This window comes from Tilletiaria anomala (assembly GCF_000711695.1).
Source record: "Tilletiaria anomala UBC 951 chromosome Unknown K437scaffold_10, whole genome shotgun sequence".
Lineage (NCBI taxonomy): Eukaryota > Fungi > Basidiomycota > Exobasidiomycetes > Georgefischeriales > Tilletiariaceae > Tilletiaria > Tilletiaria anomala.
Window position 1 is genome coordinate 162,020 of NW_013547012.1, and position 23,817 is coordinate 185,836.

At 57.7% G+C, this 23,817-nt stretch overlaps 9 protein-coding genes across 9 annotated transcripts; 3 read left to right on the forward strand and 6 right to left on the reverse strand.

Annotated features, from left to right (window-relative positions):
- The first annotated feature begins 155 nt into the window (after window positions 1–155).
- K437DRAFT_272483 (uncharacterized protein) lies at window positions 156–2,233 on the forward strand. Its single transcript, XM_013389845.1, has 2 exons — window positions 156–842; window positions 929–2,233. Exons 1-2 carry the CDS (start codon window positions 264–266, stop codon window positions 2,072–2,074), a joined length of 1,725 nt encoding a protein of 574 aa, XP_013245299.1. The 5' UTR covers window positions 156–263; the 3' UTR covers window positions 2,075–2,233.
- A 913-nt stretch (window positions 2,234–3,146) lies between these two features.
- On the reverse strand, window positions 3,147–6,069 carry K437DRAFT_261381 (uncharacterized protein; the record flags this gene model as incomplete). Its single annotated transcript, XM_013389846.1, has 3 exons — window positions 3,147–3,163; window positions 3,232–3,288; window positions 3,309–6,069. 3 exons carry the CDS (start codon window positions 6,067–6,069, stop codon window positions 3,147–3,149), a joined length of 2,835 nt encoding a protein of 944 aa, XP_013245300.1.
- Window positions 6,070–7,311: 1,242 nt separating this feature from the next.
- Window positions 7,312–10,399, reverse strand: K437DRAFT_207577 (glycosyltransferase family 2 protein; the record flags this gene model as incomplete). The annotated part of the gene is made up of 9 exons (XM_013389847.1): window positions 7,312–7,356; window positions 7,451–7,470; window positions 7,560–7,654; window positions 7,736–7,755; window positions 7,840–8,142; window positions 8,225–8,488; window positions 8,578–8,774; window positions 8,964–9,688; window positions 9,756–10,399. Coding segments are annotated over 9 exons (2,313 nt in total), but the record flags the coding sequence as incomplete, so codon positions are not given.
- A 1,585-nt stretch (window positions 10,400–11,984) lies between these two features.
- On the reverse strand, window positions 11,985–12,599 carry K437DRAFT_6640 (uncharacterized protein). The gene has a single exon (XM_013389794.1). It carries the CDS (start codon window positions 12,467–12,469, stop codon window positions 12,101–12,103), a length of 369 nt encoding a protein of 122 aa, XP_013245248.1. The 5' UTR covers window positions 12,470–12,599; the 3' UTR covers window positions 11,985–12,100.
- Window positions 12,600–13,050: 451 nt separating this feature from the next.
- On the reverse strand, window positions 13,051–13,588 carry K437DRAFT_254236 (uncharacterized protein). The gene has a single exon (XM_013389848.1). The coding sequence runs from the start codon at window positions 13,528–13,530 to the stop codon at window positions 13,231–13,233; it is 300 nt and encodes a 99-aa protein (XP_013245302.1). The 5' UTR covers window positions 13,531–13,588; the 3' UTR covers window positions 13,051–13,230.
- Window positions 13,589–13,704: 116 nt separating this feature from the next.
- Window positions 13,705–16,913, forward strand: K437DRAFT_272485 (glycoside hydrolase family 42 protein). Its single transcript, XM_013389849.1, has 5 exons — window positions 13,705–14,768; window positions 14,855–15,195; window positions 15,283–15,517; window positions 15,607–15,716; window positions 15,784–16,913. Exons 1-5 carry the CDS (start codon window positions 14,135–14,137, stop codon window positions 16,810–16,812), a joined length of 2,349 nt encoding a protein of 782 aa, XP_013245303.1. The 5' UTR covers window positions 13,705–14,134; the 3' UTR covers window positions 16,813–16,913.
- Window positions 16,914–17,182: 269 nt separating this feature from the next.
- On the forward strand, window positions 17,183–17,966 carry K437DRAFT_6629 (uncharacterized protein). The gene has a single exon (XM_013389793.1). It carries the CDS (start codon window positions 17,266–17,268, stop codon window positions 17,800–17,802), a length of 537 nt encoding a protein of 178 aa, XP_013245247.1. The 5' UTR covers window positions 17,183–17,265; the 3' UTR covers window positions 17,803–17,966.
- A 160-nt stretch (window positions 17,967–18,126) lies between these two features.
- On the reverse strand, window positions 18,127–18,861 carry K437DRAFT_254238 (uncharacterized protein). The gene is made up of 2 exons (XM_013389850.1): window positions 18,323–18,861; window positions 18,127–18,161 (listed from the first exon to the last, which is right to left on the reverse strand). The coding sequence occupies exons 1-2, from the start codon at window positions 18,769–18,771 to the stop codon at window positions 18,131–18,133; spliced, it is 480 nt and encodes a 159-aa protein (XP_013245304.1). The 5' UTR covers window positions 18,772–18,861; the 3' UTR covers window positions 18,127–18,130.
- A 2,029-nt stretch (window positions 18,862–20,890) lies between these two features.
- K437DRAFT_289957 (2-nitropropane dioxygenase) lies at window positions 20,891–22,921 on the reverse strand. Its single transcript, XM_013389851.1, has 4 exons — window positions 22,167–22,921; window positions 21,651–22,060; window positions 21,365–21,546; window positions 20,891–21,261 (listed from the first exon to the last, which is right to left on the reverse strand). Exons 1-4 carry the CDS (start codon window positions 22,649–22,651, stop codon window positions 21,190–21,192), a joined length of 1,149 nt encoding a protein of 382 aa, XP_013245305.1. The 5' UTR covers window positions 22,652–22,921; the 3' UTR covers window positions 20,891–21,189.
- Between the last annotated feature and the right edge of the window lie 896 nt (window positions 22,922–23,817).

Below are 23,817 nucleotides of genomic sequence, written 5' to 3' on the forward strand. Positions count from 1 at the left end.
TGCATTGCTTCGGTGCAACCATATACAGCACAACCCTAGATGAACGGCTTCGCCGGCCCTTTGAAAGTAATTTGACTTTTGTGAGTCACGGGTTTGTGGTCAGCAAGGGATGAAGCTGAACTTCCAGCTAGACATGCTATCTCCATTTTCGGGGTCCAGGGCCTCGACGATGCAGAACTAGATTAGGCTAGACAAACAACACAGCATAGCACAGCATAGCACAGCAAAGACGCAGCATATCGCAGCACATTTGGAACGCAGATATGGCAGCCACAAGCAGCATTGCACCGCCGCTTGTAAAAGGAAGCAATGCCGGCGCCTCAGCGCCGCACACGTCCGACACCTTTCGGCCGCTGCTCAAGAAGCTTACCCTCTCATGTCCGCTACCGCCCGCTTCGCCTTCAGAGGTAGCATCCTCATCATCGCTATCATCTGCCCATTCCCCCTCACAGACACACCCGCCAGGCCCTCCGTTGACCCCGGCTGACTTGCTGGCCCTGTTCGAGCACATGGCTGATGCCAACTTCACCTCCAGCCATGCGAACCATGCGCAGATCGGCGCAGCGCTGACAGCTCTACGCATGAGCGGAATCGATCGCGAACCCGCAGCGCTCGCCATCGCCAGCAAAGTATTCCTGCAGTGCTGCTTGCGCGTGCCGCAGCGGGCGGTGCAAGGCGACGATCAAAGCGATGGTCGTGGTGGGGGTGGGGGTGGTGACGGGAAAGAGTACACGGGTCTCCTCGACATTGTCGGTACCGGCGGGGATGGGCAGGATACATTCAACGTCTCGACCACCGCAGCGATCGTCGCCTCTGGTGTACCTGGCATTCGTGTCTGCAAGGTGAGAAGTTGAAGGCTGTCACCCCTTCTGATCGAACTGATAACCGATCAAGCTGACGCCTTTTTGTCCCTTGCCACTCCTCTCAGCACGGCGCCAAGGCATCCTCATCAACGTCCGGTTCGGTTGACCTGCTCCTATCGCTAGGCATCCCGCTCTCGCGGTTACCGCCGACGTCGCTGCCGGACATCCTGCCGGCGTCTTCCTTCGCCTTCCTCTACGCACAGCTCTTCCACCCGTCGCTGGCGCCGCTGGCGCCGATCCGCCGCGCGCTGTCCTTCCCGACACTCTTCAACGTCCTCGGCCCGCTGATCAACCCGGCGCTGCCGCGACGCTGCGTGCTTGGTGTGCACTCGTATGGCCTCGGCAGGACCTTCGCCGAAGCGCTCCAGCGCCGCGGCGACGTCCAGCGCGCTTGGGTCGTTTGCGGCCGTGAGGGCCTCGATGAGATCAGTTGTGCAGGCGAGACGGATGTCTGGGAGCTCAGCGAGCGGGGCGAGATCACACAGCGCGTCGTCACGCCGGAAGACTTTGGCCTGCAGCGACATCCGCTCAGCCACGTCGGTTCTTTTTCGTCCGACGAGAATGCCGCAATAGTTTGGCGTCTGCTCTCGTCCACGACGGACGAAGACCTGCCACTGGAACCGCTCGCGAGCCCGTCTCGCCTACGCACACACGAGCTGCCAACTCTGCTCTCCACTTCCTCCTCCCTGTCTTCCTCCTTCTCATCCATCGCTTCTATACCCACCACGCCAACAGCCCCATCCACGCCGACCGGAACGTCGTCTCTCCCGCCCATACCAGCGAATACGCACCTGCGCGCCATCGCGGACTATACGCTCATGCAAGCCGCTGCGCTGATCTACGTCGCGGGGCGCGCTCCGACGTTACCCGCGTGCGTACACCTTGCGCGTACGGCTATGCAGGACGGCAGCGCCAAAGCAGCGCTTGAGCGTTTTGAGCAGTGCGCAAACCGCGAGATTGCACGCAGTGACGAACAAGCGCGACGGAGAGCCGAAGAGGCGCAGGCGAACGCTACCTTAAATGCTTCAGCCGCAGAGGGAGACGCGAAGGAGCGTGAGGAGAAACCTGAAAAGATGCAAGGCAGCGACACTCGGAAATCTAGGCAACGTCTAAGGCAAAGGGAAAAGACAGACGATAGGAACCAGCTGCAGGACGGATTTGCATACCTTCCGGAACCCTCGCGCGATGCGAACGTCGGTACCGACGACTAGACCCCTCACTGACAGAGCCCCACGTTTCCGTTGCACCGCTACAGCTGCCATGCATGTCCGAGTACTCCTGCCAGTGGAGCGTCGCGCTCGATATCTTCGCACGCAGCCCCTCACCCCCTTACAGACCTAGTCGATTAGCCTATGTATGTATAAATGCAGTCTAGATTGTTTGAGTGCAAATATGACACTGCAACAGGATGTCTGAGGCTTTGGGTAAGACGAAGAAATCTGAGAGGAGAGTTGGCGTCCTCGGGACGAGTTACGCCGACATGATGATTCCGTACGCAGCATACATCAAAAGCGTGCTTCCTGCACTTGCGCTTGCGCCTGTGCAAGCGCAGCGTCGAGATGCACATTCTGCAATGTAGCGCCGACAACCATAATATTCGAGCTATCGTTGGCAAGACCGATGCTGCTGCTGCTGCTGCCGTCACCGCTGCTACCAGCCCCGTGCGCGACGCCGTGCAGCCAAGCCACCGTCATTTTCAGCCTGGCCACCTCATCAGGCAGCCAAGAGGGAAAGATCATGCCCATCGCCTTCCTCGCGCTGACCTGTGCACTCAACGCAGCGAGCAGCCGTTCCGCGTGCGAAAGCAGCGCATCGCCTTCGTTGAGCGCAGCATGCAGCTGCATCAGCGCTTTGACGTTCGACGCGGCACACTGGAGCTCGACCTGGCTTTGTTTCAGCGGCGGTCGAGGGGCATTTGGCGCATCGCCAATAGTGCCTCCAGCAAAGTTGCTGCTGCTGCCACTGTGAGATGCGGCACTGTGCTGAGCCGGCCGGCCAGACTGTGCCGTGTTTCCTGTCGTTCCTGCTGCGGCGGCGGCCGCCGATGTTTGCTCGGGCTCTACAGATGCCCCTGCGTCACTGAGCAGGCGCGAGGTCATGGCGATGACGCCATCGAGCCAGATCGAAAGCGATGGCGGAATGTAGGTGCGATGCAGGCTCGGTGTTGCAAGTGGCACAATGAATGTGGCAGAAGATGAGGCTGGGTGCTGCTGTTGCCCGTCGTTTCGAGTGGATGCCGCGCTGGTGTTCCCAAAATCGAGAATGTAGTTTTCGAATGTACGCTTAGTCCAGATGCCCGTCTACAATAATGTGTAATTGGTCAACATGCCAGAACGCATTGCGTCGCAGCCGCCATGGCCTCGCTCACCTTTCTCCAGATACTCAAGCGCAGCGGCACCAGCGCACAGCAGACGAAGTGCATGACCTGATTGCGCATTTGCGTACCCCCCTCGTCCAGCCCCTTGAGCCTGATGAAGATGAGGCGGTCCTCGAGCGCATCGAGCCGCTCGCTGAGCACGAGCGCCTGCTGGTGGCTGCTGATGCGTGCAGCCTTGCACGCGATGCGCACGAGGTGTGAGCCGAGGCGGAGCAGCTCCTGTATGCAGTGGAACGATAGGGGTAGTTCCTTGGGCAGCTGCGATGGCTCCCAGTGGCCGATCGGGCGGACCATCTCGAGGTGCAGCGGCAGCTTGATGTTATCCTCGTGCGGCGCGAGGAGCATGTCGCGCATCCAGTGGCTCGACGGCGTCCAGCACAGGCGCAGCAGCGTCTCCAACAGCACGTCAGCATCGGCCGTGCCGCCTTCCAGGACGGCGGACGGGGGTCTCGTGTAGAAGGCCGCGTCGGCGGACGCGGCGGAGCCGGGCACGGCGGCCGCCCAGCGGTTTCCGAGGATGGTCTGCTGGATGAGGTTGATGAGGTCGCGCTTCTCCTGCACGTCCTCGGACAGGAGCGTGAGCAGGGTGGTGGCCTGCGCCATTGTGATGCTGCGGTTGCTGCCGGACTCGATGGTCGCTTGGAGCTGCGTGATGGCCATCTTGTGCAGCTTGGCGACAATCTGCCGCGTGACTGGGTCTATGCTTAAGAAGTCGATGTTGAACGGCTCCGGGCGCTTCTCCTTGATGCTCATCATGGCCACGGCGAGCACGGCGGGAAGCAGCGCCGGGTGCGCCTTCGCACGTTTGTCGGCGTCTTGCAGCAACGCCATGAGCTCGGGCGGGTAGATCAAGCCAAAGAAGATGGCATTGCTCGTGGTGAAGTGCTCAGTGAGCGACTTGATCATGCGTCTCGAGCGTGCGCGAGAAGGCCCAAAGATCAGCACTACCTCATCCCACCAGCCCGGGTTGCGGCTGCTCCGGTTGTCCGGTTCGCGCGCGATCGTCGCGCGCGCTGCGTGCAGCCGCCGCCGCAAGGAATGGTTCCTGACGAGGTGCAGCGCAGATGCAGAACGGTTCCCCGTCAGCGCGGAAGGAAGCGGCTCCTCCGGTATGGCCGCGCCCACATCGTGGTCATCCTCCTCCTCCTCTGCCTTATCTTCGTCTTCCTCCTGCGACGATGCGACACTGGCGTCGTCGCCGTCGTCGTACAGCGCCGGGTCAACCTCGTAGCTCAGCCACAAATAGCCACTCGTGGCGGAAGCGGCGACCTGGCACAGTCCGTCGTCCGCCTCGGCGGAGCGCGTGAACGTGTGCTCGGGCGGTGGCGATGCCGTTATCTTGCTCCGCGACTGCGACTGCGATAGCGCGAGAGGCTGGACATGATCGGCAGATGTCCATGCGCGCGTCGGCTGCCCCTGCGTGTTGGGCAGAGACTGGTGCGGCGAGGCCATTGACACCGTAAAGCTTGTCGTCGCACGTCCCTTGCGCGGCTGCAACATGGGCGGAATCGACGTGATGCGACCAGCGGCGGGAGAGGAGTGATGCCCATCATGTATGTGAAGTGCCGTGGCTTGGGCAGCGGGAGGCTGTGTGTGAATTGGAGTTTCATCAAATGCGTGCTGCCCGCCCGATGGCCCGACACGGACGAGGTCAACAAGGGAAGCCCCGGGTGCAAGATCTAACGGGCGAAAATGCTCGCTCGGAACTGCGAGGTCCATGCCGCCGTCGGGGCTACCAACCGTTCGCGCAGCTATTGCCCCCTTTGCCTCGTTGTTTCCGTCTGACGTTTTGCTCTTCTCCTTGTTGGCCTTAGGTTTGCTGTATGGCCCCTCCTTTGCCGCAGCAGCTGAAGCTGCCCCTCTCCCTATGGCCAATTCCCGTCGCCCAGCGCCGCTGGCGGGCGCGTGTACACACTGCAAGCTGCGTCGCTCGCACTGCCTGCACGGCTGCTCGCCGTCGCAGCGAAGCTTGCGCAAGCGGCAGAACGTGCAAACCGTCACACTGGAGAGAACCTTTCCTTTTCCGTGGCCCGGCCTATTGCCACTCACAGCAGCAGTAGCAGCCGCAGGAGTACCATCACCGGTGCTGACGCTGTGCACCATGTTGTGTCCGTTGCTGAAGGCCACGCCATCGAGGGTGGCCACCGATGGACCGACCATGAGCGGAGGCTGGTTCAACGCAGAGTAGCTCACCACATGTCGCTGCGTTGGCGTTGGAACCATCGGCATCGGCATTTCAATCGGATGCGAGGAGGGGCCAAGTGCATGCGAAGCTCTAGCTCCAGCGGGCAAGAAGGCAGGGTTCGGGATGTGCGCGGATTGCGCCAAGCCGGTCCAATGATCTGCCTGCTCGTTTGTGGAGAACGATAACATGTACTGCTGTCCAGTGGCAATGGCATCGGCAGCGGCCGCCGCTGCCACCGCAGAAGTCTCTATTTTATCGCCAAAAGGAATGGATTGCGCATACGGCACGGGCACCGTGGCGGAGTCGACGGGTATGAGGGGGAAGAACTGGCCGCCCATTGATTCAGTGGGGCGCGACTGCTGATGCTGCTCGGAGAGAGGGACCTGCGGAACGTAAGCGGACGGTAGGGATGCGTGCTGCTGTTGGGGTTGCAGCTGCTGGTATGGTCTCTGTGCCGGCGCGGCATCGTGCCGAAGCTGCTGGTGCTGTATTGCGGGATCTTGCAGAACAGCGTCATCAAACAGCTGCGGCTGTGCGTGACTGTCGAACCGCAAACCCAAGGGGCCGTCTGCCTTTTGGCCTTGCATCACGGCAGATGCTGACGCGTGAGAGGGCGCCAAGCTAGGCTTGGTCGTGTGGGACATGGCAAACAAGCAGGACAAAACCGCCCGGATGATCAGCGATCAGCTGTGGTTACTCTGGCTGCGTTGTCTGCCAACGGGGGGTCTGGAAACGCAACCGCGTTGTCGGGCGCGACCTGTAGTCGTGTCTTGATGCAGATGTGGTAGAGACGGCGTTGCTCTTCCTCAGAGACGGACAATGACTGCAGGGGGAGGTGATGGCGGCGGCGATCACTTTGGTGGGTTAAAACTGGACCTTATTGCTGGGAAGTTGACAGATGGCGACATCAAATACCCGGCCAGGTCGGCGGGTTATCTGCGTGCGTCCCTTGCCTCGACTTCACGGGGATGCAAACCCGACCAATGGGCGTCACCGAGGCGACGCAGCATGCATACATGCTGACTGACTGGCTGGCGCTCACGGCCAACCTCGTCCACCTATCCTTGTGTCTGGCAATGGAACAGCTCTGCCTTGACTGCGGGCGACATGCTTGCGCCGGACCGATGATGACATGACTAGACGGGCCGTTCTTCCTGCAAACTCCGAACTCGTGGCTCGAACCACCGGCTATATTCTGGTAGCATAGAACCCTTACTAGGTTACATACATACACTTGGCAGGCATGGTGCCGCGCCGTAAGCAGGGTCGGAGATTAAAAAGCCACATACCCAGGCCACACAACGCTCCGAGCCCGGGTCAGGGCTTTTTAAAGGGTTAGGGTTACGCGACAAAGTTCATCAACTATAAGGGAAGAACTTTTAGGCTCATCGGTAGAGACTTGCTGAGCTGCCGCCGGAAGTCCGAAGGGGGCCGCGGCATCGTGTTGGCACAAATGGGCCGACAGCACCAACAGTTCGATTATTGGCGCAATTGGTTCAAATAAAAAGTTCAGGAGGCGGGAGCTTAGATTCAGGAAGCATGCGGCAGTCACAGACACTCAACAGAAAACATCACATATGCGCGCCCGCAGGGTGGGGAGGGGGGACGAATGCAATGACAACCGGCAGGCAGGCATGGGGCAAACGGTGTGCACACGGTAATGTATGTCACATGTATGCGCAGGCGAGCGACTGGGTTTGCGTCCTGAGTGCCCCTCGCGCAAGGCAGGCGAATTGCGCTTTCTTCATTCCCCAGCGAAAAGTCGCTGCGTCCTAAATCATCATCATTCAAATCGAAAGAGACCAATAATAGTAAAAGTCAGTTCGATGTCTTCTACAAGGCGGGGGGGGGGCGAAGAGCCACCCATGGGAGACGCAGACGACCCACAGATATATGAGGCAGCCCAGGAACTTGATGAGCGCGAGCGCAGCCTGTGGAGGGAGAAGACAGGTGGCGACATGTCAGCATCGACGAGACAGACAGGCGAGCAAGTGGCTCTATTCGCCAAGCGCAGATGCAACGCACAACGCTGTAGAGCAAGAAGCCTTTCGCACCGTGAAGAAAAAGCACCAGAGTTCGTCAGCAAGAGCTTCGCGATGTCAGACGCGAAAAGGACTTGTGCGTAGACTCTCACCCATGTACGTGATCTGCACATTCGTGCTCGTCACATTGAGGATACCGATCGCAAGACCCGCATTGGTTAGTGTCCAGATGAGCAAGACCCAGGTCCTGCGCGCGGCAAAACAGGGAAATAAGTTTCAGCCCACTGTCGAGAGCAGTTGTTCCATAATCTTGGTAGCAGAGACACACCTGATGGATGCATAGTAGTCCTACCATGAAGGCAAGTCCGCACGATCAATCCCGCGATCAAAGAAGGAAAAGAAAAGGGAACCCTGTCTGCGAGCGACACGCACCTTCTGCTTCGTCTCATGGTCGATCTTTTGAATCTCCTTCGGCTTCTTGGTCGTTAGCACATGGCACGCGTCGTCGTACGCGTCGTTGATGTCCTTCGCCTCGGTGGGGATCGCCACGTCGACCTGGTTCTTGTTGCCCGAGCTGCCAACGACGCCGAGGTCGGTGGAAACTTTATCTGAGCCTTTTGTGCCCCAGCTGACGTCATGCGTGTTCGCAAAGGCGTATACATTGATCACGTTGATGAAGCTCGGCGCCAGCAGCATGTACTGCAGGATCGAGGTGAACATGTGCCACGGCTGGAGCTGCAAGACACACGCTCGTGGCGAGAGTCAGCGCGCGCGCGGCCCACGGGACAATGGTCGTGCTCGTACAACGTGCACTCACGTATATCAGCGATGCAAGGAACCACACGCCGAAAGTCGACGCGATCGAGACGACGATGTTGCGGAAGACGGCATTGCCAATCAGCGATGTCGCGTCGCCACTCTTCTCGGCCTTGATGATGCTCGTGATCGCCAGTGCAAGCGCAGCCGCGGTCATGTACATGGTCAAAAGCGCAAACACCGCCATCGCGGTGATGTACCCCCACTTGCTGCCCGCCGGCCGGTTGCCAAGTGCCATGAGGAAGCAGAAGACGACAAAGGCGAGCTGGCGGCAGCGGCAGCGGCAGACGTCCAAATTCGTGCTTGTCAGTTTTTTGCGTAGGCACGCAAAGTGAGGTGGAACTAGGAGCTCACGTAGACGTATGTCAGGATGTAGTTCGGAACCTTCAGCTGCGGCACCACTTCCGAGACAGCTTTGGTCAGAACGTAGAAACTGATGAAGAAGTTGGCGAGCCCAAACCAGGAGAAGATCAACGAGATGCTCTGGTAGAGAAGCTCTATGTGCAGCGCCAACTTGCGGCCGAACGAATGGCTCGAGCGGTAGATGTAGTCTTTCGGTCGGAAAGGGAGCCAGCAAGGTGTAAGTCAGAACAGAGCGCTTAGCACGCGTCGCTGCTGCTAATGAAACGCGCGCTGCGCCACTCACAGAACTATAGATGCGAGACAACAGCAAGCGGAAAGGAGCATACCATGCGAGTCAGACTTTGGAGCCGCTCAAGCTCGCGTGCACATCTCGCAACACACCTTGACAATACTGTGGATACCAGCAAAGAACGACCCGTTAAGCCACCGCCGGCGCTGCGAGATGAGTTCAGCGACAGCGTCCGGCACGTCCGTGACCGCCTGGGCGCTCTTGACGTAGTGCAGGATCCATGCGGCGTCGCGCTTCGAGCAGAGCTCCCAGCACAAGATGCGGTCCTCAGCCAAGTACATGTTGCTCGTGAAGATGTCCGCGTCGCTCGTGCCTCCGTGCAACGTCTCGCCTTTGAAGTACTGGTGCAGCGGACCCTGGCCCGTTGAGTCATTCTGTAGCGCAATGTACCTGTACGCGGAGAAGGCGCCGGGAAGGACGCTGATGTAGCCAAAGACGCTCTCGAGTGGTTTGTCGAGGATGTTGCTCATCTTGTACTCAAAATTTTGCGCTCCAACCAGCGGGTTCAGCAAGCCCTCCCAGAAGCGGCCTTTGAGTGCGACAATTTCGCCACAGGCACCGGCGACGTTGGAGTGAATGTCGAACGCCTTCCACAGCGAGTAGATGCTCTTGGCGCGCGGCATCGTTCCGACGTCGAGCAGGACGCAGACGTTGGGCTGCAAGATGGGCCCAAACGCGTTGAAGAACCATCGGTGCGAATTGATCTTCTTCTGGTTGCGCTCCTTGAGGCAGAACAGGATCTGCACCGGCATGATGCCTTTCTCACGGCCACGGAAACGAAGGTGCGGATCGACCGACAGCTGCGTCGTGTACCTGTGCGCGGTAAGGGGCATAGCGTCAGCAGAGATCTCAAGTGATCACGAGCTGCGCATCGACTCACTCGTAAATGTGTGCCGTGACCGGCTTTCCATTAACGACGTTCTTCGCGACACCCTCTTGATAGACGCCCATGGCGGCGAGAACGGAAAGTGTCCGGCTGTTGATCTTCATGCGTCCATCCGAGACGATGCAAACGACGACCTTCTTCCATCCCTCTTTGCCCCACGTCTTGCTCCGCTCCCTCGTGCACAGGTGCGCAATGTTCGTCATAACACCGTGCATCGTGCGCGTGAACAGCTCCTCGTCCTCGTTGTACATGGTCAGCACGATAAACAGCTCAGTCCGGCGCGGCGGGTCGAAGAGCACCTGACGGAGCGTGTAGCGCTCGTCCTTGAAGTTGTCCGGGTCGCACGTGGCAGCAGTATAGCGCATGTGCGTGAACTCACGGCTTTCGCGGTCGTTGAGCTTGTCCAGAAGCTTTCCCGGCACGGGACAGTCTAGGACGAGGTTACCGTGGTAGAGCTCGACTCGCTTCAACGTCTTGTACCTCCTCGGCACGCGCTGCGGAATGCGTCCGAAGCGGATGCCCGGCGCCATCTCCCCTTCTTCGAGCACGTTCGGGTCAAAGCCACCCGGCATATAGCTCGCATCGCTGGGGCGCTGTCGCTGTCGCCCATGCGCTTGGCGGTCGACGGCATCGCCATCTTCGGCGAACCGGTCCTCGTAGGGCTGCACAGGCGTGTAGCCACCCACTCCTCCGGCTACGCCCGCTGCAATCAATTGCGTTTCTCCCGTCTCTTCGCCGGGAGCTGGTGGGTAGCCGGGCAGATTTTGCGCGGATGGGTACGCTATGTCATTCGGATGCCCGTACGTTGCGCTGCCTTGACGGAGGCCATACGGAGCGATCTGCGAGGAGCGCCGCCCGTGGTGCGCATAGTACTCCTCACTCTGCGGCCTTCTCGTCATCATGTACTCGTCCTGGGCATCATAAGGAGAATGCTGCTCAGGCGTTCCGCCAGCGAACGGGTTGTCCATGTGAGCTGGAGGATGCGCGTGCTGGTGGTCGTGGTATGCGTCAGGCGGCGGGGCTGACGGGTAGCCATTGTGATGAGCGTGAGCCGGTGGAGGGGTGCTATAAGAATGGTCGACGGCTGTGTTTGGAGGAGGTGTCGGCATCCTGGGCGGTCCGCCGGCCAGGTAGGCGGACTCTGAGCCCTGTCCCCTAGGTGGCATGGCGCTGATGGGGCGCCTGGTGAGAGTTGCTCTGGGTCGGTCAGGTCAAAGAAGGGCAAAGTGTGTTCAGACAGCGTGTCCCTAATCTGCTCGAACGCCTATCAGACAGGGTTTTGAGGTTGGGGAGGCTGCTCTTTGGAAGTCGAATTGGGGAGGGTTTTAAGCCCTTGTATGGCGGAAGATGTGGAGGAGGAGGTGGTGGTGAAGGAGCTTTCGCCTTGCAGCGACCAGGAGCGGGTGGTGATTGAGGAGCGCTTCGAGCAAAGCTGCGCACGGGAAGCGGTTCCGAGCTTGCTCTTGCGCGCGTCGCCGCGAAGTGTAATGCAGAGTCGATATTGAAGAGAAGAATAGAGGAGAGCTGGCTGCTCTCTTGTGCAGGTGCTGGCTGCTGACTTCGAGCATGGCACTCACTGCGATCATAGCGCTCAGGGGACACTTTCGCACCAATTAGGTCAATGGATTGCAACACTGCTATCCACTGCAGCCAGCGACTGTCACGTGTGTATCCTCTCACCTAACATGGGCTCTGAATGCGACCCAGTCGCCGGATCTGCGGCGAGAAGGAAAATGCGGTGCAAGTTACCACGACCGGAACGCCGTCCCATTCGGTGCAACACCAATCGACACTGTGGCCAATCGGCACACTGGCTATGAGAGAACACGAGAAACTTGTGCATGTGACGCACATGGTCTATCTTATAGCCTACTCTCGCAAAAATGTATAGCAAGCACATCCTGACTCTACTGCTGACTCCAATGCACTGCACTGCACAACATGGCACAGCCATCCCTGGAGTCTCTTCCCCATCCCCACCGGCCCACATTCCACGCCCCTTCTTGACTGCAAGCTGCTTTGTCAGGCGCTGGATGCATCAAGCAATGAGGAGCTGCGTAGTCATTACGTTGGGAGCATCGCACGGTAACGTACAGCCCTACCGATAGAGCATCATGTTTGGGACTCGCATGCAACGAACGTCAGGGGTAGAAGTGATGTCGCAGACGAAAGCACCCGTGGCCAGCATGGATTATTGACAATCGTTTGATTCAGCTGCTGCGCAGGAGAAGGGCTCGCCGACCGACCAGATTCGTATGTACCGCACGTGCGTGCTTAGCGGGTATCAGCAGTGCAAACCTCGTAGGTTCGTTACCAATAAACACACAAAGAAACAGTGACTATGTGAAACGGTCAAGAGTTGGAGTGGGCCACCGCGGCTTGGCTCTCAGCTGCGCTACTGACTGGGTCGCACAGCCTCCGGAGTCCGATCTCTCTGTCCCTCGATGAATGTCAAGAACATCTGCGCATGAATCTACCCTCCATCTGCGTCTGTCTGGCCTGAAGTACATGGCCAACAACGTCAAGATCACTGCCGACTCCATGATCAGTATGTCAGTCGCAAGAAAAACCACGACGAGCATCTTCGTGCGGTGAGATCCAGCGCTTCGGCGCGACGGACAATTGGGCGTTGCTGCCAGCCTATCAAACAGCCTCCGCTGCAACACGGACCGTTCATAGTGACACCGATGGTGGTATGGTGCTTGCATCAGGCGGCAAACCAGGTCCAACTGGTGTGGTCAAACGGACGGAATTGGACCGTCGAAGCCACCTCAGAAAATATGATGACGAGTGGAGGACATCCATGGAACATCTGATGGGTGATGGGGAAGGAAAGGATGGGGGGAAAGAGCAAACAGCGATGAACATCGGTGACAATTTGCGACTTGCGAGAACAAGTGCCTATGCATTTGTTCCGGGCTTCCGGCCAACGCAGCAGCCGAAAGGACCGGAGAGAGTGCACTAGCCTCTAAATGGAAAAAGCAGGAACAAAGAAAAATTGTACTGCGCAAGTTGCTTCCTGCTGTGCCAAACCGCAAAGAACCAATTCCGAAAATGTGCCAAAAAGAAGGGAATTGTGGGGAGAATGCGGGAGGCTGGGGAGAGGACTAGCGAGGGAAAAGATCACTGGAAACGTGCAAGCGAGATGAGGAAAAAGAAAGAAAAAGTTCTCCATGCGCTAAAATAGTGACCGGACCGGCGCACCAAAGAGAGACAGGCACCTGAATATTTAAAGAATGGCACTACTGGCTGCGACGACTGCTGGTGTGCTTAAGGCCCACTGACCTCATCATCGCTCGCCTCCCCGCCGTGCATCGGTACGTCACGCAGGTCATCCCGTCTGCTGCTTCGGAGAGGGGAAAGAGAGAGAGCCTGTGATTGGTACTTCACCTTTCGGGCGTTCTCTAGGATCTGGGCTACCACTACCTGCTACATACGGCGTTAATTTTGGCGCTGTGGTCAGCGCTTTTCAGCCGACTACCCACTGGCCCTGGCTAGCAAGTTGGCACAGGTTGCCGCACGTGGAGAGGCAGGTCCTGGAAATGACAGGTTGCAGCTGCTCAATTGGGAAGGCGAAGGGCTTGCGGCGATCGCTTTCGTGTGAGCCTGCTTGCGCTTGGCATGTACGTCGCGTCTGCAGAGTGCTGGCACCTGCAGAGAAGCAGACTTGCACACTGTACCCAGTGCTAATGTGCCGGTCAACGCTAGACCTCGCAACTAACAAGACGAAGCATGATAGACAGGGACCCTCAATCGTATGTACAAACATAGCGAGGAGATTCCCGACGGACGTACTGGTTTTGAAGCAGAATTATTAAGTTTAGCAGGTCCAAATCCTGTCTATGTATGTATATGCATCCCTTCTACATCCGCCTTCATCGACATCCCTGTCGAGTGTCGAGTCTTTGGTCATCGGTGCTGTCTTTCGGCACCTACAGGAACACATAGGTGCATATGTATTCGGTGCTGAGATGGTGGGCAACATGCACCAGGCACGAACGTGGAATGCGATTGCCCATTTCTTTCTTTCTTTCTGATGAGCTTCTTCCGACCCCGTGGGGATATGTAAACGAGGGGATGGCCCATGAAGGGCAATTGATGTGAAGTCTGGGCAAGTGCCGGTGCAGCACCAGTTAACGTGAGTGACGACCTCGCACACTCGCTGAAGACCTTGTCAGCTCGAGAAGTTGGGGGGCTCCCATCTCATCGAGAACGAGAGCCGATGCACTAACTTTACGAGTCCCTGCGAGAGATCAAGTTGCTATAAATGATAAAGACAGAGCACTCTTTACGCATTCTCAGCCGTCCGATCCCTCGCTACCCGCCCATCCTCTCCAATTTCCCTGGCCACCTTCTCCAGCGCACTCGCCACCATGCTGCACCAGAACGTCGCCCTCAAGTCCCTCGCCTCGCTGGCGCTCCTCCTTCCCTCTCTCACCGCCGCCGCTACTTTACAAGTCGCGTCCCCTGAACGGCCATTTATCCTCGCCGAGCGGACGGCTGGTTCGTACCCGTCGAGCTCCAGCAACTCCACCTCCGCTTCACTTGGCGCGTTCCCCCATGGCTTGCACTTTGGCGTCGACTATTACCCCGAAGCCTGGGTTGACCCGGGCGAGCTCGACAAGAAGGCCACCGACACGCAACGGCAGAAGGAGGCCGGGCTACAGTACGTTCGCATAGGCGAGTTCATGTGGAAGAACATCGAGCCACAGGATGGTGTGTACAACTTCACTTTGCTCGATCAAGCGATCGAGGACATTGGCTCCAAGGGCATGAAGGTGATCCTCGGCACGCCGACAGCCACACCGCCGAGGTGGGCCTCGCTCAAGTACGACATTCTGCCGCAGGATAGCATGCACTTTGACCGCATTCACGGGTCTCGAAGGCACTACAGCTTCAGCAGCCCGGACTACCAGATGTTGTCGAAGCGCATCACCAAGAAGCTGGCGGAGCGATATGGCGACAACCCGCATGTCGGAGCCATCCAGCTCGACAACGAGTTTGGATGTGAGTCTTCTAAGCGCAGCTTTTTTGCAATTTCCTGAACATTCCCCCTCCCAATGACGTTGACGATCATTGACGTACTCCCTCAGGTCACTCGACGGTGCGCACATACGACAAGCACGCCAAGGGCGCCTTTCAAAAATGGTTGCAGAACAAGTACGGCGATGTGGAGACGATGAACCGCCTGCAAGGCAACACTTTCTGGTCTCAAGCCTACGACGCATTCGACGAGGTCGATGTCCCCACGCAGGAAGTCACAGAGTCCAACCCGGCCCTGCGGCTTGACTTCTTCGAGTTCAGCTCCGACCAGGTCATTGCTTTCGCCAAGGACCAGGCTGACATTTGGAGGAAGTACCGCAAGCACAACGCGCCTATCTCCACCAATTTCATGGGCTTCTTTGTCGACTTTGACCACCACAAGTTTGCCAAGGTTCGTTCTGCGCTGTTTTCCCCTGGAAGCCTCTCAAGTTCGTGTCACACTGATGCTCCGTGACTTCCTACTCCATGAAAATTTAAGGAAGTTGGGCTCGAGCTCGCCACTTTTGACTCTTATCCGCTCGGCAACACCGAGCAGTTCGACTGGGTGCCGACCGCTGACAAGGTCAAGTACGGTCGTCAAGGCCGGCCAGACGCGCAGAGCTTCCACTTTGAGCTCTACAAGGGTGTCGCTGGCATGGGCAAGGGCCAAGCCACGGGTGACTGGGGTGTAATGGAGTTGCAGCCAGGTGCTGTCAACTGGGCCCAGTACAATCGTGAGTACCCGCAAAAGGGCCACCAAACGGCTCGCAGAGGTTGGCCAACGGCTGACGCTTGCTTGTGTGGTTCTCCATGCAATCACTAGCCATCCCGCTCAAGGGTATGGTTAGACTTTGGCTACACGAGATCTTCGCCCACGGAGGGTCCCTTGCAGCCATTTTCCGCTGGCGTGAGGCATTCTACGGCGAAGAGCAGGTGAGTCGCGCGCAGTGGACGATGCAACTCGCCTCTTATAGCAGCTGACCTTGCTTCTGCCCCGTAGATGCATGAGGCCATGTACAGACGCGACAACACTCAGAACCAGGCTTACATCGAGCAGCAAGAAGTTGCCACCAAGGACCTGCCGGCTCTGATCCAAGCTGGCTTGCTGTCGGAGGTACAAGGCGAGACGGGCACTGTGACCACCTGGTCCGCGGAGACGCCCAAAACCAAGGTCGCCTTCGTCCACGACTATTACTCGCAGTTCGTTCTCGAGAGCAACCCGCAAGGTGGTATCTGGTCGACAAACACGTTCAACAGTGTGCCTTTCGTTTGGCACGAGATCAACGGAAACTTCTACAGCGCGCTGCGCCGTCTCGGCCTCGCAGTTGATGTCATTAGCCCTGACACCGACCTTAGCGCATATGACCTCGTCGTCGTGCCCGCCATGGCTCACATTTCCGATGCATTCGAGAAGCACCTCAACGCTTACAAAGGAAGCATTGTCTTCGGCCCTCGGTCAGCTTCCAAGGTCGACACTCTTTCCATTCCAGACGGTCTCCCGCCTTCCGCTGGCGCCGTTCGTGACCGTCTCCCCATCAGCGTGAACCGCGTCGAGTCTCTGCGCCCCGATCTCGCTGACAAGGTCAGCTTTGGCGGTAAGGAGTACCCCGTCAAGTCGTGGGCCGAGTGGGTCCGCTGTGCACGCAACGGCACCAACACCTCCATGCCCGTAGAGGCTACGTTCAGCAGCTATCGCGACGGCGAGCCTGCAACCTGTGCGCACAAGACCGAGGACGGCAAGGTGTCGCGCTACGTTGCCTACTACGCCGACGCCAACTTCCTCACGGCTTACCTCGGCAAGGTCGCCTCGGAAGCCGGCATCAAGGACGTGTGGGGAAACACTGTCTCCAGCAGCTCAGACCTTGGCGAAGACTTGCGCTTCTCTCGTCAAGGCAATGCCGTATTCGCATTCAATTATGGCCCATCAGCGGTCGACGTGCCGAGCTCGGTGCCTTCGAGCGCATCCGTCATCGTTGGTGATGCCAAGTCCGTTGCCGCCGCCGGCGTCGCGGTCTGGAAACTGTCATAACCGCCTCCCACTTTCGTTCGAAGAATTGTGGCTGCAAAACTTTGCACGCGCTCTTGCTGTACATGAACTTACATTCAAACGAGGTCGCATACATGCGGACCATGCCGCCTCGCCTCCTGCACTAATTCCATGCTCAGGTGCTCTGCTCCTTCACGTAGTACTGACAAGGGCCTAGGGTCACATAATCGTGGCCTTTGATGATTCGTTTACGAATTGTCATCGAAACCATCGGGTTTGGCGATACCTCCGGGCCCGCCCGCAGATCCAGAAGCGAGCCGAGCAGAGGCTGCAGCCTTTTTGTCAGAGCAACCGTGTCCGAAGTCTTGCGCAGTTCACGCGGATCAATGCCTTCAAACAATTTGCTCTGCATCGCCCGTGAAACATCAGTCACATGAAGCGAGAAGACACCGCAGGTTCACAAGCGGTAAACTTACAGCTTCTTGCTTGCCTTCAATGATGATGCCCTGTCCGATCTTAGAGCTGTCGTCCTGGATGACAAAGCCAACGCGCCAGTCGTGCACGAAAGATGTGCCCTCCTCGTTTTTGCACGCATTGTTCGGACATACCACTGGGCCATCCTCAATACTGTGCAATGAAGAGAATGGAAGGGAGATGTTAGAAAAGAGGAATTTGACGGTCAACCGGGTCAATTGTTTGTGCACGCACGTCCGTACTCTGTTGCATTTCAAACACCGGAGCACAACCCAATCAATTGGATTAGGCGGTCGTACATTCATGACACGGGCTCTGACGAGGAAGGTCGAGTCCTTTACTTGTTTGCTTTTCAAATCGGCAATTGTGGCGACCGCGAAATCTTTGCCAGGCAGAGTCGAGCGAAAAGCAGGGAGACGACCACCAGCAGTAGCAGAGGTAAGAGCAGAAGCATTCGTTGACGTTGCCTTCAACAAATTCGGCTTGCGTTCGTGCGATTCTCCTTTGTCGGCATCATCAACGCCCGCCAATTGTGACTCAGCTTGCGGAGAGGTTTGAGACATCTGTGCTCTGACATTGCGTAGAGGGCGCCTCGACGGCGTGGGCAGCGCAGTCCCTTCCGACGAGGCCGAAGTAGCCGTGCTCTGTGCTATGCTACTCGGGGTGTGAGAGAGACCCGCCGTGAACGCTCCTGATCTGAGACGCTGAGCAACGAGAACCGGTCTGGGCGTCCCAGCGGACGATTCAGCGCTCGGGGGTTGCTGAAGACCGGGATTACCCATTGTCGGAGAAGCAGCGGTGGACGCCGGAGGTGAAGGATTCGTAGCACTACTTCTCAACATTTCTCGGTATAGTCTTTTGCGCCTTTGGAATAGGAACGTGGTCGTTAGAACGACACTTCCCTGAATTCTGCCAGGGTAAGTGATATACTCACTCAAGCAACATCTCCACTTCCGGCTCGTCATCTTGAACTGGCAGGAAATCGAGACCGCCACGCTTGTCGGACTCAAAATTGCCAAGGGTTCCCTCAAGCATGCGAGTGTCGAACTGGCTGACCTTGGCACGGACATTCTTAAAGTGGTAGCGCTTGTTTGCGCGAAGGACTTCAGTAGCAGCGCGCTGCGCACCGAATAGCGTGATGTGGAATACGCGCCCTCCGCCGTCGCCCGGGATGACGTCTTCAGGAGGCGGGAAGCCGAGGCGCGCATGCAGCAGCGCGTCGTTCTCGCGATCGAAGCAGGGGTGTGCAGTGTAGTCGGTGACCGTGATGAACGGGCGGGCGCCGACGCTGACATCCAGCACCTCCACCACGCAATCAAAGAAGAGCTGCGGGCGCGTCTGGTCCAGCGTGATGAGCATGCGTGCTTTCCTGCTAGCGCTGTCCTCGCCCGCCTCGCCAGAAAGCGTCAGCTTTCCCCAAAGCGCGAGCCTATGCGCGTACTCGCGCTCCGCTGCGGATGGCTCGCCGGGCCAGTTGCTCGATTTCCAACATTGAGGCTCGCCGTTCGGGCTGAGGCGGAGCATCATCCAGCAGTTGGGCTTGCCGTTGTTGCTGCGCAAGAAGCTCTTGGCTTGCAGCGTCAGTCCTCTGGACGCCTCGTTCTTCCTGACCGCAAAGTTGCGCGCCACGATGACGTCTCCCGTTTGAGGACGCGGGGGTAGGTCTTTTGCATCAGGGCGGAAGAATTGCATGCCTATATGCGTCGTATTGGTCCCAAGGGAAGGCGAATTGTCGATCGTCTGCAAAGTTAGGATGTAATCATGTGTGCCCCCTGTGGCTCGCGTCGGCAAGGTGCTCTGGGTGACGAGGCCAATCAGATCAGATCGCGAACTGTCTCTGATTTTGTTGAACCGCTGGTAGGCGTTTCCCGCAAGCACGATGGGGTTTGCGAGCTCTTCTTCGGAGGGTGAAAGCGGTGTCAACATCGGTAGATCACGGTCCTGCGTTCGCTGTCGATGGAAGTGAAGTGACGCCGCAAAGCCTGGATTGCCACCAGCAGAAGCGGCGCCATGGATACCATTGTTGGTTTCTCGCGTTATGCTTGAACCAGTATTCGACGCCGGCAAGAACGGCGCCAATTGTTCTGCCACGCCAGCAGACTGGAGCAAGGTATTCGGCGCTGATATCGTCCGAGCCAGAGCTTGCTGGGGCTTTTGGGTCTCAGTTTGGGGCCGCGGAGGCGCCGGGGGCAGCGGGCGTTGCGGCAGCGCGCCTACGGGCGGCGGCGGTGGTGGTGATGCCGTTTGTGTTCGAACAGCTGCAGATATCTCCCTTCCTCCGAGCGGCTCAGGTGTGTTGATATCAAAGTTAAGTAAGTCATCCTCTTCCATTGGCTCCGGCTTCGCGGATGGGTTGCTCTCCTCTTCCGCCACCACGAGCTCTGCAGCTCGCATTTGTTCCTCAAATTGCCTGTCAAGGTCCACGTCCATCTCCTCTGCATCCTGCCCAATGCGCGGAAGCGGCTGTCCTTCTGAACCTGACTCCAGCTTAGGCTGGGAACGTTGCAGAATGCTCTGTTTGAGTGCAATTAAGCGAGCTGCTGCTTCCGTAGAAGGGTAGATTGTATGCAGACCAAGGGCAGGATCGGGGTGCTCGAACCACTTGATGCTCTTGCCAGCCGGCCAAACAGGAGCAATTTGAGCCATGCAGACGCGCTCTTGAAAGAGAATATGCAACCCTGACGTCGTCTGCTCTTCATTCGCGACAAGCATGGCTCCGAGGCCGGAGATGAAGATAGAAGGCGACGGAGCACTTGGACTGGGGCCGTGGTTGTCGATGCGGCCTTGCAAGTAGAGACGAACTGCTTCTACAACCTCGCCGCGGAAGACGAGTAAGAGTGTGTCGTCATGCCGAGAGGAGCTGCCGTTGCTGCTCAATGATCGCACCGGTACCTGCAGGTCGAGTGGGAACCATCGATGCGAGATCAAGATGGGTACGTGACAGGCGAAAGGAGACACCATACACTCACTTTCATTTCGGGGACACCATCTCTCTCTCTGGTCTGCCCGAGCCGTGAAAGTTCAGCGCAGATGCACACACTGCTACCGCGATCACTCGAGATGGCCTCTAGCCACGCATCCTCGTCCACGCTCCTGCCAAGACGCGACTCTTCCGCAGGCCCGACGGGGCACTCCACCTCCGGCGCTGCTTGTGCTTTCCTCTTGCCGTTCGCCGACTTTTTGCGCTTGTTGGAGCCACTGTGACCGCCATCTAGCACGCTGCTTGATCCTTCTCTGGCCGCATACTCCCCATAGCCATAAGGATCAACTGAGAGCTCGCGTTTCGCGCCGGCGGTGAATGCGCTGTCATGCGAGGCGCGATCGATGCTGCGGTGCTGAAAAGGCTGTTGCATCCTTTCTGGATTGAAGTCCGCTGAGCCGCTCGCTGCACCTCTGGAACACACTCCCGCTACCAAATGATGATGCGGGTGCGACGTGGATAGCTGCTGGCCGGCGCGCCTGGCCTCGTTCGGCAGTCCTCTGCCGCGTGGCATTGCGCTGGGAGACCACGTTCAAGCTCCTTCCTTTGCTAGCTGCTTATGCCACTGACTGAGCAGGTTTTGGGGTGGGTGTTAACGTTGGAGGGGAAGAATGCGACGAATCAAAAGGGTACTTCGACTCGCTTATAACTATATATATGAATCATATGTGCTTCTCATCAATTGAAGAGAGAAAGAGTGAGAGAACAACACAAAAAGCGCATCGATCGCGCCTCTGAGACGCGTCGCGTCGCGCCCCATCGCACCACTCCCCTCACAGTCGCCGCATGCTTCCCATTTCCATCTCCTATGCCCTCCCCTTGCCTCTCCTTTCACCAGCGCGAAATATAACAATAGGACACACCACATTGGATAGAATCGAACAGAATGTGTGACCACGCACGCGATCAGTAGCAACGATACAGTTGCAGGTGCCATTGTAGAGAGGGAAAACTTGGCGCGGTGCCTATAGCCTGCCAGAACTCTGCACAAGATACGATCCATTCCCCTCCATCACAGCCGCTGCTTCCTTCACCATCTGCAGGAGAACCAAAGGCAGAAAACATCAAGTCAGCAACCGCACAGGAAAAGCGAGGGGAAGGTGCCTCTCCTCCCCTAAGAGAAAATTCACGGCAACTCACAGAATTGACGATCTCGCGCGCATAAGGGATATCCTCGACCATGCACGCGACATAGCCGGCGAACCAGTGCGACAATGCGCCTTTCATGATGCTTCCGTCGGGATCGTCTTTCTCCAAGTCATGCATAACGGGGATGATGCCTCTGGACGTCAGCTCTTTGATCTTCTCCGGCTTGGCTTCCCCTGTTGCGTGAAATGGTTCGTGCGGATAAGCAATGCAGATGAGGAGGGCGGTGACCTCGCGTGTGTGATTAAAGAAAGGCAGAACAACGCGACAGCAAACTCACAAGCTTCCACGTAAGGCGTCTTGACAAGTCGGAGCGGCCTGCCGGTAAAGATGACTGTGCGGATCAAGTCGTCCGGGCCAGCTTTGAGGATGGCCTCCTTGTGCAACTTTGGCGCACCAGCCTCCTTTGTGCACACGAAGCGCGTGCCGACCCAGACGCCCACGGCACCGTAGCCGAGTGCAGCAGCGACGCCACGTCCGTCGAAGATACCTCCACCCGCGAGGACCATGATGGGTTGCCCTGTCAGCGGTGAGACGTGCCCTTTGCAGATGTCTACGACGCGGGGAATGAGGATGGACGATGGAATGTCGCCCGTGTGCCCGCCGGCTTCGCCGCCTTGGCAGCAGATCATATCCACGCCAGCACCCTCCAGCGCCTTGGTTACGTGCTTGGGGTGCCCAACGATGTTCCTGTGTCGAGTAGCAACGGTGCAAATCGCAAGACAAGGAGGATGTATGTATTTACGTCAGGGAAAATATCGTGCGAAAGGGGCAGGCGGGCAAGAGCACGGCTCACATGACCGGGATGCCCGCTTTGTGCAGCTTGTCTACAGCCCATCTTGGTGGGATGCCGACGGCGCACACAAACAGCTTAACGCCTTCCTCGACGATGATGTCGATCAGCTCTGGCAGCTTCCCCCTCGTATAGTCCTTGTTCGTCTTCCTTGCGTTCCCGCCGATCTGCGGCAGCAGCAGATCGACGCCGAATGGTGCGTGAGGGTTCCTGAGCATCTTCTTGAGGTCGCAGATACTCTCGCGCAAGAATTTCGGCGTATACCCTACACCGCCGATGACGCCGATACCCCCAGCGTTGCACACGGCCGCGGCGAGCGTCGAAGAGGCAGCTTGGTTCATGCCCGCGAGCATGATCGGGTGCGGGACGGAGAAGAAGTCGGTCAGTGGTGTGCGAATCCGCTGCGGTAGGACCGGGTGGTGCTTGGTGGATTCGACGCCCGAGTCTTGATCGGGCATTGGTGGCAACATCGGTGCCATCTTGACCATAGATGCCTCTGGGTACTTGATGTCCCTTCGTCAACGCTTGTGCTCCCACGCCAGCTGCTGGCACTTGGAGGTGGGGGGGAGTATCGACAGATGCCGCCTCCTTGCCTCAGTCGGATGCGTGGAGTAAGCAGCGTTGTACATTCACACCATGATTTGAAGCTTGCGCATTCTCGGTATACCGCAACCAACCAGAGCGGGACAGCCTCCCCCAGTAGAAGACCCCAGTTGAAAAGGTGCACCACCTAACGGAAGCCGGATGCCAGGCACAACCCGAGGACCGAACTTTCGGGGGTAAAGCCCATCCATTTTCTATGTTCAGGGAGGCCCTCGCATACATGATACACACTGAGATAGGGAGAGGTTGCCTTGCGCCCGCCCAGCAATGCTACACAGCTACGCACTGCGGCGTTGATGAGTAGCCTATGGGTGTCGTTGCAGTGCTTTGAAATATAGCATGCAGTGTCTGGATTAAGTGTGCGTGAATTGTAAGGGGCGGCTATGGGCACTGATGCCTTGTTGCATTCGGTGCTGGCGACAAGACTCGTATAAATAGCGGGACACCTGGCGTTCGTCGCCAGAGTAGTGCGGACTGTTTGATATACGGGACAACGCGATGAAGTCAGAGCGCTCGAGCATACAATGATGAGGCGATAAGGAACTGGGCGTTTCGCCCTTTCGAGCCAATCCCTGTACGCCAGGGACTTCCTAGCGCGGCAGAAGCAGGGCTCATGTACCCATCGGCCAGTATGTTTCCGCATGAGAAAACGCCTTCTCTTGCTCCTCAAATCGCATGGCTCAGATCTCGCAGCCCAGCCGCTGTCGCGTTTGGTATCATGCCACCTACACCTTCCCCATTGTCAAACGCGCACAGCAGTCGAGGTTCGCCTCATGTTCATTGGAATCATTTATTAACTTGCTACGAGTAACAACATTAGAACAATTCAAGAGAGCTCGCGGGAACGGAAACTGGACTATGCATTTGTTTGATTTCATGGATGAAGATGAAGTCTGTAATGAAGATGGAAAAATGATGTTGCAGATGTGCATGTGGCTGGTGATTGCGTGCCGTGTGCTTTGGTAGGCCCTAGAGAGGATGATGGACGGGCGTAGCATAGCTGTGACGGGATAACCGAACTCGGTTGCCCCTCTGACTCATACTCCAAGCA